The following is a 17,608-nucleotide window of genomic DNA, read 5'->3' on the forward strand; positions in this document are numbered from 1 at the left end:
ACTTGACCACTTAACACAGCAGCCATGTGTTAAGTGGTCAGATGGGTGGGCTGCGTGTATTTTAAGACCATGTTTATTTTAATGATAAACCAATCGATTGTGTTCTGGCTTGGATCAATGGAACTAAAATTAAGCTGTTATGTATCTATATTTCAATGAAAACTCATTTTTCAGTTGTAAAAATATTTTTAATATAGGCCTACATTTTGTAATATTTATTTAGTTATATTATCACTAAAATCTTGGAACATCCTCACAGCCCACCAGTGGGCCCCTGCCCACAGGTTGAGAATCACTGACCTACATTTACACAAGATTTAAAACAACATGTGTTCTTTTTTTAAACTCTCCTGTTGCATGTTTTTTTGTTTTGTTTCTTCTTTTCAGATTACGTTCGATGATGGTATAACGGTCAACAACCACACGAGCTGTCACTGCAGCACCTGTTTTTATCACAAGCAATGAATGTTGGTCTGGTGACACTTCTGTAAGGAATCTGGGCAAAATAGTGTTTGTTACAACAGTGGTTCTCAAACATTTTCATGTCAACTATGGTCAAGACTCCTAAATTTATATCTATTTGGCCACAGACCCCCATCTGAAAATATTTTGTAGAGACACCATAAGAGAAGATTTGTGTTATTAAACAAAGTTAGGCCTTTTCCAAAAATAATTAAAACATTTAAAAAAGAAAATCCTAAAATTGCAAATCTTGTAGATCGGCTATTTTTGAATATCCTAAGTATAAAATAGGATTAAAGTGGTTAAACTGATTTTGATGCTATATTAACACATGTTGCTGGAAGCCCCTCAAGGACCCCACTTTGAGAACCACTGTTTTACAAGCCGTTGTCTTTTTTAAGATGAATCTTCTTGTATTGATACATTTGCTTGGAATATCTTTTTGTAGTGATCTTATGTCTCTGTGGTGTATAATCACATCTCAAGTGTGTTGATAGAAGTGTGCTGTACTGTAGATTTAAAAGCCATTAAAATAAGTCTGCACAGTGAGTCTTCATTTCTTTTTCAATGGGTCTTGTGAGGACCACAGTGGAAATAAGACCTATACCCTTTTGTTATCCTCAATATTTTGTGTGTATTTTTTTTTTACTGTCGAATAAATCAGTCAGTCAGTCAATCAATCACTCAGCCAAACCACCTAAATCAATGACAGTGTACAGGCCTAAATGTAATGATTTTGCATTTTACATGAGCTCTTTTTTCCCCAACTACTATGAGCACAAAGCGTCTTTTTCAGCTATGTTCTCATTCACACAATTCAGACATTTTTAGCCATGCTATATTGAACAGATCAGATGCTGAATAACAGTATGATGAGTGCACATCGAGATCCTTGTGTCATTGTAAGGTCATTGATGCTTTGTTGTCATCGGCAGAATGTAGAGCAGCAGAGCACACACAGTCACACACCACATACACACACCACATACACACACCGCTGCTGCTGCTGCTGCTCACACTCGGTCTCCCCTCCCCCGCTTGCCGAATTGCGTGTCCGTGCGTGTGCCAGTCTGGCGGCGGCGTAACATCTGTGCGTACGCGGTCGTGATTGTTGTGAAGATGGCGGAGGGGGAGACAGAGAAGAAGGAATATGATACACGGAGAGCCATCGAGGTGCTGCGAGAACGCTTCCAGGATCTGACCACGACACTAAACGAGACCTCGGGATCGCGGCTGGAAGCCTCGCTGCATTTCTGCCAGGAGTTCTGCCAGGTAAAAACGAGAAGCAAACGTTCTCCTACTCCCTGCTCATCCCAGGCAGCCTGCAGCCCCTCTGGCTTTGCCTTCCTCCTGGCCGATGGATGCGCGTGTACGTTTTGCTGCTACAACAATGTAGCTAAAGCAGCTAACCGTGCTAGCTTTGAATACAGGAACGCTCGCCCCAAAACGCGCTCGCCCCCCCCCCCGGTTCAAATCCGGGGGGACCCTCGGGAACGGTCGCCACCAGATATTCCTAAATGTAACCTCGGTAAAACTTTTGCCTCAACCTAACCTTATTGCTAAACGTAACCTCAGTACAACTATGCCTAACCCTAACCTAATTCCTAATCTTAACCTCAGTAAAACTATGCCTAACCCTATTCCTAAACTTAACCTTAGTAAGACTATGCTTAAACCTAGCCTTATTCCTAACCTAAACCCCAGTAAACTATGCCTAAACCTAACCTTATTCCTAAACTTAACCTCAATAAGATTATGGCTAAACCTAACCTTATTGCTAAACGTAACTTCAGTACAACTATGCCTAACCCTAACCTAATTCCTAATCTTAACCTCAGTAAAACTATGTCTAACCCTATTCCTAAATTTAACCTTAGTAAGACTATGCTTAAACTTAGCCTTATTCCTAACCTAAACCCCAGTAAACTATGCCTAAACATAATTCATAAACTTAACCTCAATAAGATTATGCCTAAACCTAACCTTATTCCTAATCGTAACCTCAGTAAAACGATGCCGAAACCTTAACCTTATCCAGTAAAACAAATACAAGAACCGCTGGGGGGGGGGCGAGCGGTCCGCGGAAAAAATGGGGGCGAGCGTGTTTTGGGGCGAGCGTTCCGGTTACCCTAGCCATAGCTTCCCCTGGCCTTTTTGCAAAGATGGGGGGAAAACCCTTCCTTCCTTCCACCGTGACTCTGGCCATCTTTTCCCAGTACTATTCGCTAGCAGACCGCGCGTGTTAAACACCAATACGCGTCGCTGTTTTGTGTCAAAGAAGAATATGGCTGGAAGTGTGCGTTGGGTGCATGTATTACTGGTATTTTCCAGGCCAGAGAGCTGCTGCTGCTACAGTTCAGATGAACGTTGCTAGCTGGTATGCAGGGACCCCTTCTCTCTCCACATTATAACTCTATGTCTCTCTCCCCTCTCTCTGTCCTGAATCTGTGGTCATGCTGTGCAAAAAAATGGGTAGCTAGCAAAATTTGCCTGGGTGATTGCATTGAGATGCATCGAATTATACTATAATAGAGCCACTTGTACAATTGATACATCATTTCAGACACAAAACGACGCTCGTCTACTCTTGTTAATGTTTTAACTTTGCCCGGATAAAAAATGGCTATTATTGTTCAGTTTGCCTGATTGTGCGGAAAGATCAATGATTTCAGAGCACAGGGTCCTTTTTTTTAGCCAAGGCCTCATGCACTAATTAATCCACTATAACCACATCACCGGAAACTGTCCAGTTAGCTCTGGAGGCAGCTGATGAAAAATATAGTCGATAATTTGACCGATCAGGCTGTTTTCGGGTGTAAAAGACAGTGAAAAGGGTCAGTGGTCACTTGCAGTCTTTCTGCAATTTGCCATGTCCACGGATTAATCATACTTGGTGCATATTACTGCATAATATGCATGTTATTACCGTGATATTGCAATCACTACTAGCCACATTAGTTAGGTGATACTCTCTCTGTAATGTTCATGGATGCATCAGGATGTGTTGTGTTGTTTGTTTTTGTTAATCTTTGTCCTTATATTAATGGAAAGTTATTTATTTATAAGAATGCAATGCCGTAATTATAAGGTGGTTCAACATGAATGGATGTTATGAAAGGACTGTGGAAGGAAGGGGGAGTATTCATTAAGGGTTGGCTTTGCTTTGGATCAATGATCAGCAAAGAAAGGGGAGTGAAAAGGGTTTATTGTTTTATTTTTGCAGTCCTCCATATGTTTTCCTCACCATAAAATATACCAGTACTATGGTAAAGTAATGAGAATTCTGAGACATCTTTCTGCAACATCATCAACCAATTCAAGTGCCTTTTGATTTGACTGATATGAAAGAAATGCTCATGAATGTTGTATACATTTATTATAACATAAATGTATTTGCTCATTAGATGCAGGCCATGGTCATTTATGTCTGTAAATGTTAGACTTAAATGGCCATGGATCACAAATTAGAATTATACATTGTAGTTTTCCTCCTTTCATCTTTATCATGTTTCTGGTTGAAATGGCCCAGTTTTGCCCTGAGAATTAGGGATGTAATGATATGAAATTTCACATTACAAATGTGTGTGTGTGTGTGTGTGTGTGTGTGTGTGTGTGTGTAACTCATGCATGCAATAGTGTAGTAATATTTACAAACAAATATTGAATGCATTTTGCCACTGACTGGTATCAGTTCATACATTTTGCCTGTAAGGTCGTAATGTAGCTGTTAATTGGCTATTACAAGCACAACATTTTGTATCAGTGTAAGTTTAGTTACAGCCATATGTTGATCTTTTGATTGTTTTTGGTGTGATGGACAATAGGAAGCATAATGGAAACCAAACCAAGACAAAATACATTTTCTTCTTTCTGTGCTTTATACTTTTCTGTGCCAGTAATTAAATACAATATTGCATAACCGCGTAGTTGTAACTGCAAATAAAAAGTGACTCATAATCTTTAAAACATTGCAATTGCAATTTTCATGCCCAGTTTAGTTGGAAAACTGGGAGGTTACCCCATAAAATAGGGGTTGTTGCAACTGGAAACTTATTTTAACTTTTTCTTTCTGCCATCAGGACTATGTTGTGAATAACTGTGTTATTGTGAGTGCACTCCTAGTAGATCTAATGAAAGGAATGACTACAGACTATAGACTCAGCCTAAATTGTAATATTTTTTTAATGTTTATTTTCATAGGTCCTTGTGGAACATGCTGGACGCTGGAAGACCGATGAGGATCCACTGCCTTTGCTGGAGGTCTACACGGTGGCCATACTCAGCTTTGCCAAGGCCACCTCCTGTCTCTCCTCCGAATGTGAAAACGTTCCACACCTACTTGAAAAGTTAGCACTGTGAGTAGTGTGCATGTGTTGGATTGTTGTATGAAGCAACAAGTGTAATACATCTTAAAATGTCCTGTGAAATCATATCGTATGTGGAGGACTAGTGTGGAAAGAAAGCCTCATGGAATCAACCATAAATGCATATTACAGTACAAGATCAAGTTTGATATATCAAAATGTTCTTAGCTGGGGTCTGTTTATATGCCAATCTTCATTTACAGCTTCATAATGTCTTGGCCACGTTTCTCCATATCAGATTTAAAGGATTAAGTCTGCATAATTTTATGCTCTTATTGTCGACAGTACTTACTGTTCAAGACTAAAAGCGCATTTCACCTTACAAGTATGGTCAGTCTTGTCAAAACAATATAGCTCATATCAGAAGTCATAGAACTCAGTTGTTGTCCAATAAACTGTTAAAACAAGTCCAGAGCTGTACTGCCACTTTGGTCATCAGAATCCATCATTGCGACGAACCTGGGTATTGTACTTTTGCCAGGAATAACTTAGCGAAGGGATGCTGAGCCATCTCCGCCCCTGAGCATGCACATTACCTTGTTTATATTATGAATGCTTTCACCATCACTTCATAAAGTGGTTCTGGGACAATTTACAATGCCTCATCGCAATGATGAATTATGCTGACCAAAGCAACATTATGGCCGAAGATTTTTTAGACCATATTTATTTGTTTTGTCAAGACTGACCACACTTGTAAATATGAGAAATGATTTTTTTGGTCTTGGACTAAAGAATCTAGAAGGGTTTATTTGTCACTCACTCATACGGGTAGCGACTTCAGTATTAAGTCAGTGTAAAGACGCAAGTTGAAATCTTGCAAGTTGAAAAAAGCAATTTTTGTTGAAGCAAACAGAGTGACCACCATTCAAATCCATGCAGGTTAAGCAGACACGACAACTATTGTTTCAAATGAATGCTGCAGACGTGTTTCTTGTGATTCAAGCGATGCGATTATTATTTTGAAAGGTTTCATCGCATCTGGTATTAATGCACCTTTAGGGTTTGTAAATGTATCCCTTTTCACGTTATTTATTGTTCACTTTCCTGGCATTGATTGGTGGTTTGGTGGACTTTGCATCAAATAGGTGGCACAGTTGCCTGTGTCATATCGAACCACTTAAACCCTATATACTTTGTTGTACATCAAATAGCTAAAATAGCTGTTATTGCCGATTGTTCACCAATTTAATGTTAGCCTGTTATGACATGCCCATAATAGGAACACTAGGATTCATGTGGTTAAAAGTGTCTGTGAATGGATTATAAAATAAAATTATTATTATGCTGAAAATTGCAACGCTTTGTATTTGCAAAAGGGAGGGGTAATTACATTGAGAATAAGGGGGTGAGATGTGTAAAAAATTAATTCACACATTATGTTTGAGGATTTTGTATGGGTGAACAATTACAAGCAAGACGGGCCATTTGGCACTGGTAATATTCTTGAATAAAAATAAAACAGAATCATTAAGATTTTCCAGAAAAGTATTTGCATCAAGTCATAAAAGATTTGTGTGGTCTTTTGGTTTTTGGTTTGCATGTAGAGAGAAAAACTTGGCATTAGAAAAATCTGATGAATGCCAGGATTTTGTTTTTAGATCAAATGTTTATTTTCTCACTGCATGAGTTTGGTGATTGTGCAAGTTCGTAGGTCTCTTCGGTCTGTTCTAATATATCCTCATTAGCTGTAATCATCTTGGGGTTCACAGAAAAGGCGCACAATAAACCCATGCACACAAATAAAAGAACCTGCATACTATCTGTATATACAAAACATCAGCATTTGAAACGAGTTGCAGTGTAGCTGTTCAAGGAGTTGCGTTTTGTAAAGGCAAAGTCCTTCAGGCACTAACACAGAATAAAAAATATATAAGCTACCTATTGGGTGCCAAGGCAGATTTGGGATAGTCAGGCTACAGAATGCAGTTTGCACACAAGAATTGCAGCAATTGCATAGGGGAAAAAAAGGTTATATACACAAATAACATTTGTTCTAGTAATTTGTAACGCAGCCCTTGACTACATCTTTCAATGCCACCCAAAATGCAAAGCTGAGTGTATTTAAGACTTCCTATAGAGCCATAAACTAAGTTAGCGCTGTTGTCACTGGTGCTGATGTAGGATCAGATTCACCTTGTTCTTGCATAACAATGTCCTCAATTATGAAGTTATTTCTTATAGAAATGTTACTTATAACTGTTACGCTCTTATGTGAATATAGGCTTATAAGCACATCCTTGACCTAAATCTCGCTTTGATGAATGACTGTATTGAATTCACAGGAGCTGTGTAGAACTGCTGCTCTTACTGCCCCAGCATGTCCCTGGTGCCTTATGGGAAGAGTTCCAGTCCTCCATGAAGGTCAGTGTCCCCAGGGCTGTTAGTGGACTAGATTGTTTCTGGCTTATCATAGCAATGAGAAGTGATGGAAATGTGTATAGAAATGTTTGCCAGACTTCCTAAATAATATTTTTAAATTTATATCTTTAATCTTCTTTACCTTTGTTTTCACTTTTTCTTTGAAGCTGGAAGTTAGACCTCACGCTGAGGCTGGGTATACACACGCACAAAACTGCTTGTAACAACGAGGTCATTTATCTTCCTTTACAGTTGGCACACAGCCTTTTGCAAGAAAGTGGGAACACACAGCTTCACATGCTCTCAGTAGTGGCTCAGCAGGATGGCGTGTGGTCCCACACCACCCTAAGCAACATCCTGTCCAATGAAATGCCTGAAACTGAGCAAGGTTAGTTCTCACACACACCTGCTGCATTGGTTTGATTTGATAGCAAACTGTTACCAGGGCAGCTTGTTGAAGTACCCCTCCAGATGTATTTGAAACCATCACATTATCATTCAAGTTGAATGGTCATTTCCAGTAGTAAACTACTATCGCTACTACTGAACATGGCGTAGCAGCATCATTACACCTGTACCCTAATGGTGAATTAGAAGAATACAAATTGGACCATTAAAGGTCACTAATTGTGAATTGTGAAAATGGAGCTTGTTCGTGCACATCATCAAGTCAGATTTTCATGTTTTGCTGTTGTAATTATAGTAATTGATTGTGATTCTTAATGCATTTTGTTTTGTCTTTTACCCTTTTCTCTACTTCTTAGTCCATGAATTTCTAGATTTGGAAGGTCCCACACTCCTTAATATGCGAATAAAGCACCTTATCAAAGTGGACAGCGTTGAGAAAGCTGCTGTCCTTGCAAAGATGTGCTCAGAGTATCGGGGATATGAAGGAAAAGGGAATTTCAAACAAACCTACCTGGTTTGCATCTGCATGACAAAAGCGCAAGAGCAGCTAATGGAAGAGGTGGGTTGTGTCACACAAAATTGTGGAAAATACGTAATTTCTATTGATTGAAACTTGTCAAAGGGTTGTGTGGTGAAGTATGAATTAAGCCGTTGTAGTCTGTCATTTTATTCCTTAACAGCACCAATCAATCTCCTTTTTTGGACAATGATGACAGGTTTCTCTTTGTCTCCACTCGCTTTCTTTCTGACAGATTTCATCAATAGATTGTAAAGATGCTCTTGAGATGATCTGTAACCTGGAGTCCGAAGGAGATGACAAAGGAGCGCTTTGTTTATGCTCTGCCTTCCTCAAGCGACAGCTTATCCAGGGAGATGTTTACTGTGCCTGGTGAGTATTGCTGACTATTTCGACTATATTCAACTATCATATGAATACTGTTAAAAGATGTTTTAGTTAATGCTGCCATTCACTCTTGAATCTTGCTGTGCTTGGTGGCGTAACCAGTTCAGGTTCTTTTCAGTAACCATTCTGAGGTCGAATGAGTCCATGTGGCTCCGCTCCGTAACGGATGGCAACTGTACATGTCTGTGATTTCGATTATCATTATATGTTGTATAGTACAAGCTTTGCTGGTCGCCAGCAATCTAAACTGAGGTTGCTTAAAAAATAGGAGGTTACGGCTCAACATTTTAGCTGCTGCTAAACAGTAAACACATTTCTGCCACATTGTTGCAAGTTGTGGATCTTAGTATGACAGATGGGGCACAATAGAGCAAAATATACAAAGGATTGGAAATTGATCGAGCTTAATGTAACCATTACGAATCAAAGGTAAAATAGGCATATGCCTAACAGTTTGTCTCGTGAGAATCAAAGCTACTTATCTGAATTATAATTATTATCGATGTAGGGATGTGCATCTCTCCCTTTATAAAACCATGGGCTACAATATGACTCGGGGACAAAACATTTTTATACAGAACGATTCGGTGGGATTCGATAGGTGCAATCTAATACTGTTTTTAACATTTGTTTAATGTAGACATCCATTTTTCATTATACTATATTTTAAATCAGCCATTTTTTTTTTTAAAGATTTATTTTTTTGCTTTTATGCCTTTATTGATAGGACAGTAGGCTGACAGGAAATGGGGAGAGGGAGATAGGGAGTGACATGCAGCAAAGGCCGTCGGGATCCGGGAGTCGAACCCCCGACACGCTGTCAAGCTGGATTACCAGCCTAGGTGCCCAGGCGGTTACGCCAACCGTCCGGGGCAAATAAGCCAATTCTATCAATTTAATAGAAAATGTAAAAGTTGGATCGTAAACAGTATGCAGTATGTTCAGTGCATACTATCAGTGCATAAACAGTGTGCAGTATCCAATTCAGAACGTACTGCGAGAAGACAGTTAACGGTGTAGCAGAAGTCACAAAAAAGTACATCTACAAACTAACAAAGGGCTGTGATGTTGGCTTGTAGACCTGAGTGACACTGTCGTACTATAAATCAGGCTGCAATGCACCGTATAATGTGTGTTGTGTTGAGTGGGGACAGGGCTGAGGATATCCAGATAGTGTCATGTCAGTCACAACTTTGATAAACAACACTGGCATGCATTTGGCGGTGAAACTTCGGAGGCCTACTTGGTATCTTGTACCTCAGCTGCGGTACCTTGGTGCATGACACTGAGGCTATTTTCGTTTTCATTTTGTTTTGGGAACCCCTGTTCTGTGGAGCTCTAGAAAAGCCCTAGTATTCATGCACTGACCCCATGCTCCTTCTGAGTCACGAAGGCCAGAATTAAAATCAGACTCCCCTCTCTCTGCCCTCTGTTTCCTCTCTCTACACTCTCCTATTTAATAAAAGCATATGCTTTAAAATAATATATAAAAATAAAACAAAAACTAAGAATAAATTAATATCTGTCGTGCTGCGTGTGTGGAAGGTAGACTTGTTAAGGATCTATGATTTGAAGCCATTTTACTGTTTGTGAATCTTTTACTGTTTGTGACCTCTTGCAGGGAGCTCACACTCTTCTGGAGTAAGCTACTGATGCGTTTGGAGGCGCCGTCAGCCGATGCCTTTCTTGACCACAGCAAAAAGATGGCTATTCTTTCTAGAAGCGTCTGTCACATTCTCTTCCTCATCAAAGTAATCCAGAATGAGGTAAAAAAACAACTAACTAACTATCAGGTTTGGGTTGAGCAATTAACCAAAAAAATATTATTTTGCTAATTCGTTTTCTTGTATTTCAACAAATCGACACGAACAATTTCAAATATATTTTGTATAATCGACCAACTTAATTAGTCTGATTAACCCCTTAGCCATGATTATACTTTGTTGTACAATGGTGCCGTACAAAAATAGTGAAAATAGCCGATCTACAAGCTCAAAATGTGTCGCATCGTGACACGTTGTGAGGTTGTAGATCTGCTATTTTCACTATTTAAAAAATTACCGTTAAATCGGTGGAAAAGTTCAAAATAATTGTGATATTGATTTGAAGTCACATCGCCCAGCCCTACAAAGGTAGATGACATTTGTGTTTACATCATGCTGAAAACTATTATAATTATTTGTGTTATATTTGTGTTGTCTCCTCAGGTTGGAGAGGTGGGGCTTCCAGTTTGTGTTGAAATGTGCATTCAGGCTCTGAAAATGACCTCCGGCGACCAGAAGGATAGCAAGTCCACCATCTGCAAAACTATTTGCCACCTCTTGCCATCTGATCTAGAGGTTAAGCGTGCATGTCAACTGACAGAGTTTCTCCTCCAGCCTAATGTTGACTCATACTATGCCGTGGAGTCACTGTACAATGAACCTGATCAAAAGCCGGAGGAGGGGGAGAATCCACCCGTCCCCAATTCTTTACGCTGCGAGTTACTTCTGGCCTTGAAGACACAGTGGCCTTTTGATCCCGAATTCTGGGACTGGAGGACTTTGAAGCGCAGCTGCTTAGCATTGATGGGCACCGAGGCAGCTATTGTGTCGTCTATCGACACTCTCAATGACACTGATGAACAAGAGGAGGAAAGTATTATGGGCAAGAACCCCGAGTACAAGGATCTTGAGGACTTTCTGTTGAACACTACAAATGAACTGAACGAAATCACAGATGAACGAGAAAAAAATAGAGAGGCAAAGAAATTGAGGGAGCAAGGTTTTGTGTCAGCTCGATTCAGAAACTGGCGCGCGTACATGCAGTATTGTGTTTTGTGTGACAAGGAGTTCTTGGGTCATAGAATTGTACGCCATGCTCAGAAGCATTTTAAAGATGGAGTTTATCTGTGTCCAATTTGTGCGGACAGTTTTGAAAGTAGGGAGGTCTTAGAGCCCCATGTAGCATCACATGTGAAGCAGTCTTGTAAAGAGAGACTAGCTGCCATGAAAGCTGCCAGGAAGATGAGCAAACCACCTCAGTCGCCTAAAAGTCCTGCAAAAACTCAAAAGGTTGCTACCAAGGCAATTGTCTGCCCAGTGAAAATTGAACCCTCAAATGGAGACCATAGTATTGCTGAGACATCAGTCACTGCAAATCCCCCTAAGCCGGTGCAAGTTCCATCTGAGCCGCAAATGAGTCAAGATTGTTTCTGTCCAGTTAGAAACTGTTCAAAGGCTTTCAAGTTTTTCCGGAATCTCATGGCTCATGTGCGATGCCACAAGGATGACGAAGAAGCAACCCGATTTCTAGAGATACAAAAGCAGAAAGTAGTGTGCCAGTATTGCAGACGACAATTTGTTAACGTGAGGCATCTTAATGATCATTTGCAAATGCACTGTGGCACAAAACCATACATCTGCATACAATTGGATTGCAAGGCCAACTTTAATTCAAATTCCGAACTTCTCATGCACAGAAAAACACATTCGGAATTTAGGGCACAGTGCATGTTCCCTAACTGTGGGAAGGTTTTCAGTGAGGCCTACCTGTTGTACGATCACGAGGCTCAGCATTATCTTACATACACCTGCCAAATGGACAACTGTGGGAAGATTTTCTACTCACAGACTCAATTTGTGTCTCACCAGGAAAATCACAGAACAGACACTTCAACAGTAAATGTGCCTGTTAAACACGAGTCTCCTGTCCCCAGTGGAGTTGAACCACCACTTCAGAGCACCAATAAGAAAGATGAAAAATGTGCTGCTTTTGTTCGTCTTGAACGGATCAATACTGAGGCATATATGAAGGAACAACCCAAGTCGAGCATGTCACCATCCAGATCACCTTTGGTTCCTAAAGATGCTAGTCCTGTAAAAGTAAAACATTCTGTTGAAAGCATGCTGAACTCAGCAGAAAACAATGCTCCACCACAGCCCCAGAACACGGCTACAGATCCTCCAATATGTCCCGTTACCTGCCCACCAAATCCTGTGGCTGGTCAAGTGAGAGAAGGACCTGAAAATGGAATAGCTCATACTTTTCCAACAGTGATTCTTTCTCCACATCAGATAAAGACAGAGAACCCTTGTTCGCTACAAGGATATCCTCCCAGCACGCCTGCTGTAACTGCCAGTGATGAGAACATGCACGCCTGCCCATTCCAGGACTGTACACGTGCGTACAGCACAAACAAAAGTCTCTCCAGGCATGTAAAGAAACAGCACCCTGAAATATTCGAAGATTGGAAACTGGCCAAGAAATACAACAAAGTGGCCAAAATCACAGCAAAAAAGATATCAACTATGAAATCACCACATAGTCAAACACAGAACCAAAGCAACATGCCATCAAATCAACTATCGCCACTATGCAACAAAACCGGGATAGAGCAGATGGATTACCCGATAGGATGTTCAAGCTCACCTGCCCCCTGTTTTCCTGGCTCAATGGAACCAGTGCCTATCACTCCAATGGTAAATCCCACAGCATACCCATCATGGGGAAACCCAGCCAATTCTGAGGCATGGTCTTCATCTTCTAACCTCTATCCAGATGCCTTCAGTATGAACGAGTACCCTGGTAGGAGCTATCCCCCATGGCAAACTGACCCGGAACAAGACAATTCACTGGCAGGTGTACCCGGTGGCAGCATGTCGCTTGTCACTTCAGAGTCAAGTTTGATGTCTCAGTATGTGTCTAGTTCACTGATGCTTGACAATGGGGGGCAAATGCACAATGGAGGGCAACAGTATGGAGTACTGCATCCAGAAGTCGGTGTAGAGAGCGTTGATGGAAGAAAGAGCAATGGTAGTGTGCCAGGCCAGTTGAATAATGCAGTTGATGAAATGTCAACAGTTGAAAACCTTGCTGGAGGAAGTTATACACAGTATGGTCAAAATGCAAGTGTTTCTGGACGATTATCAGTGGACATCCCTATGAAATGTCTGAGCCCAGAGGCACAAGTTGCACTTAAAGCTACATCTGAAATCATCAAAACAGAGACCATAACACCTGCTTACGATCAGCTGGAAAACTCTGGGGATGGCATTCTTAGTCCACAAAGTGTCATACACACAGATTTCCCTCATGAGGAGGACTGTGATCCTCCTCCGACAGATGAGAAGAATGGTGACTCTGAAGCACAGAAAGGAAAGCGCAACCGGTTGAGCAAGAGGACCAAATGGCCAGCTATCATAAAAGATGGCAAAGTCATCTGTAGAAGATGCTTCAGAGAGTTCGCAAGCACCAAGTCTCTTGGAGGACATCTCTCAAAACGCTCACAGTGCAAACCAGTAGATGAAATTGATCTGACAGCTGATCTGCCTACATCGTTTCTCGATTTTCTCAATGACCCCCATGTCCTTGATCCTAACGGAGCAGCATTCAATGTGTCAAATGGTGATTTCTCACAGGAGAATTCTGGTTTGACCACTTTGACTTCCCCTCGAGCGATGAAACAGGAGCCCCAAATGACAGAGATTTCTTATTCATCAAACGATTTCCCCACCGTTTCATCTGCAGACCAGCCAAGTCACAGAAATTGTGATCAAGCAGAGAAGGTAGTGCAGCCAGCTAATCAAGCTCTCCCTGTATCTCATCAAGAGGATCACTTAATGGAAATATCTAAAGCCTTTCAAAGGTTAGATTTAATTGAGGCTGCACAGGAGAAGATGCTTGAAAGTATTTCTTTAGAGCAAAATGCCACACTCAGTGATCTCTCAGTGACCTCTGACGGTGACAAAAGTAAAGTGATGAGATCAAAGGAGAGAAGGGAGGACAAGCATCGGGAATCTGTCCACAAACCATTTAAATGTGACCAGGACGATTGTGAGTATTCCTTCATGACTAAAGAGGCATTATTCAAACACTTGGCTAGAATGCATGATTTCACTAATGAGATGATTGAAGAACTCAAAAGAACCCCATTAAAATTTGCTCCATATCCTTGCCAAATTTGCCCCAAAACATTTACCAGAACCACAGGCTTGAGGATTCACTATGAAAAAGTCCACCGCTTGTCAAAACCAGAGATGCAGAAGCTTAGGATCAGTGCTCGTAATAGGCGTGCATTTAGACTTAATGACGTAGGTAATGGCCGTGACGTAGGTAATGGCCGTGTGACAAGATCCACCTATGTGTTACCTACCATAAAACAGGAACCACTTGATGTTGCAATTGAATGTCTGACTGAAAATGAGGACAAATCAAAAGATTATGAAATGGCCACAGCAGGAAGTGCAGTAGGTGTAGAAGAGCGTGGCACAAATCAGGTGTCAACTGTTACACGGTTGCCCTCACCTCAAAACTATTTGAGTGATAGGGAATTTAGTGAAGTGACACAAGCATCACTGCCTAAACAAGCCCCAGAGGAACATCAAGTGGCTGAAGTGAGTCGTGTTCCAGAGATGAAAGAGAAACCCAGTCAGGTTGGCACAATAGTGGAGCAGAAAGGAAAACTGAAGGTTTCAACTCTAAGCAGTGTAAAAGAGCCAGTGTTCAGCCAGCCTGTGTTATCCTCCCCAGAAAACCCCAGCAGTTCAAAAGACACGCCCGAAAAACCCAGCAATTCAAAAAACACACCAGAAAGACCCAGCAGTTCAAAAAACACGCCAGAAAAACCCAGCAGTTCAAAAAATACACCAGAAAGACCCAGCAGTTCAAAAAACACGCCAGTTAAGGACGAGTTCCAGAAGAGGGAAAGAACTCAGAAAAAGTTGGGTCTCAGAATGTGTGACTCTGACAATGCCTTCAGTCCTTATAGACCATATCGCTGTGTTCATGAAGGTTGCACTGCTGCTTTCACCATTCAGCAAAACCTCATCCTCCATTACAGGGCTATGCATCAGGCAACCCTGCCCACAAGCAATGTGGAAGCTGATGCTGAGAAGACTCCTGTCAAACGTGAACAGGAACATGGACGTGAACAGGAACATAGACGTGAACAGGAACATAGACGCGAACAGGAACATAGACGTGAACAGGAGTATAGACGTGAACAGGAATATAGAAGTAAAGATAATGAGGTCAGGTGTCAAGTGAAAGATTGTTCGAGGGTGTTCATGGGTGTCCCAAGGTTAGTGCAGCATTACCTTTTACTTCACAAGTTCACTCGCGATAAAGCCACCGCCATGATGGCCAGCATAGACGCAGGGACCTTTCATTGTGACCAGCCGGAGTGCTCTCTCCCCTTTATCTCTGTGGAAAAGTACATTGAGCACATTAAGAATTACCACAAGGAAATCGCCATCTCCGAGAGTGGCACGGTGGATACTACTTTCCGTTGTGAGTACGAGGCATGTGACCGCGTTTACTCAACAAAATCCAACCTCCTTCGTCACCTGATAAAAAAGCATGAATATGTGTATGATCCTAAAAGTACTGATGGTAGGAGGACTAAATCAGTAGGGCTCTTCGGTGGGGCGGGCAGCATTCTCGATGGGAAAGAAAATGTTGAAAACAAGTTTAAAGTGAAGAAGAAAAATGCTAAAAAGAAAGACTGCAAATCACTTGAACATTGGACCAGTTTTGGAAAGCCCACACTGAAATCCCATGAAGAGGCGTCAGCCATGTGCACCAAGAAATTCTCCTTGCAGTACCCCTGTATGATAATAGGCTGCGATGCCGTGGAACGAGCAGAAAGGAACATATTCAAACATTACACTACTCATGGACTCACAGAGAGGTACATTGAAGACCAAAGGAGTCAGTTCATCTTCTGCAAAAAGTATCCCCGTTCCAGGTTCAAAGAGGCGAACAAATCGGAAGGCATGTCATCAGGATCCTCTTCCGATGAGACGGAGCCAGAGGAGAGTGAGACAGAAAGTTCCAAGGCCAATGGTGAGAAAACAGAGGAAATGTTGGACAGAATAGCCCAAGATGACAGCAAGTTGTCCAATGATGAGAGTTCAGAATCCCAAGCTTCCACGGGGACAGAGGAAGGACATAAAAAGGGTCGTTCCAGAAAACCTGCACATTCAACACCAGCTTGTTCACAGAGGATGCAGACACTCAGAACTCGTTCGACTGTTAACAGTTCCAGAGAGAACTCGAATCCTGGTACTCCTACGGGGCAAGAAGAACAGTGTGAGGAGGGAATTATGCCGGGATCTTTCAAGCCTTTGGGACTTGAGGATTCATTCCTGAAGTTTTTGGAAACCACAGAGTCAACCCACACTTCTAAACGTAAATTGAGTGATAGAGCCAGTAATGAATTGCCACCAAAACGGCAAAACACTCACAAGCAAAATTGTTCCACAAAGAAAATGTCAGAGGAATTCAGAGACTGTGAAAATCTTGTAGACTTCAGAAACCCCCTCAATCTCAAATCGGTGAGCAATGTTAAGATTGTAATGGACAAAACTTTTTCAGACGGTTCTGACGTTTTGCTAAAGCAGCTACAAGACATGAGACCCATGGTTCTTATAAAAAAGTGTGTTTATAGTGGATCATAGCCTGATTTAATTTCAACCCGTTCTCACTCAGGATTTGAGAAGTAACATGCTGCAGAAAGGTTTGTTGACAGTAAATCAGATTTCCAACCGTTCAGATCTGGTCACAGTTAATGATAAGATGGCCTATTTTGTACTTATAAAATATATGTCTTGGATGATTTTAACCTTGTATGTTAGGTATAATAACCAGGTAATCTATAGGGCATAGATTTTAGAGACATGTTTGTATTTAAGATGCTTAGTACTGAAGATGTTTTTTTTGTTTTTTTTTTGCTAAATGGAGAATTTTAAAGGAAACTGTTTTATATATCCCTATGGGATTAAAATTTCTGTTTGTATTTATTTCATCCTTTTTCAACACTAGTAGGCCTATCTGTAATATTTACATGTCTTCCACAAAGTGTTCAATAAAATGTAACTGGTTTCTTTTGTAAGAGTTGATCTAAATCCTTTTTTGTTGCATAAAGCTAGAGTTCAAGTGGTTAAGATAACAGTCTTGTGTCAACACTAGCATCTCATGAGCATTTGTGCCATGAACTAGTCCTGATGCTGATGCATCATAGACGATGATAGGGGCATAACATTATCATTGTGTTAAACTGAGCTGTAAATATATCGTTGGCGTAGGGCAGACACCTCATATCTCAATTTTCTTAAATGAATGCCCTACT

The 17,608-nt window shown here is 41.1% G+C and overlaps 1 protein-coding gene across 1 annotated transcript; it reads left to right on the plus strand.

Moving 5' to 3' along the window:
* Window positions 1-1,581: 1,581 nt before the first annotated feature.
* Window positions 1,582-17,361, plus strand: znf292a (zinc finger protein 292a; the record flags this gene model as incomplete). Its single annotated transcript, XM_080413998.1, has 8 exons — window positions 1,582-1,734; window positions 4,663-4,817; window positions 7,112-7,190; window positions 7,440-7,575; window positions 7,952-8,154; window positions 8,348-8,484; window positions 10,121-10,265; window positions 10,707-17,361. The coding sequence occupies 8 exons, from the start codon at window positions 1,582-1,584 to the stop codon at window positions 16,935-16,937; spliced, it is 7,239 nt and encodes a 2,412-aa protein (XP_080270124.1). The 3' UTR covers window positions 16,938-17,361.
* Between the last annotated feature and the right edge of the window lie 247 nt (window positions 17,362-17,608).

The sequence above is a fragment of the Gymnoscopelus braueri genome, assembly GCF_963280865.1.
Source record: "Gymnoscopelus braueri genome assembly, chromosome: 19".
Classification (NCBI taxonomy): domain Eukaryota; kingdom Metazoa; phylum Chordata; class Actinopteri; order Myctophiformes; family Myctophidae; genus Gymnoscopelus; species Gymnoscopelus braueri.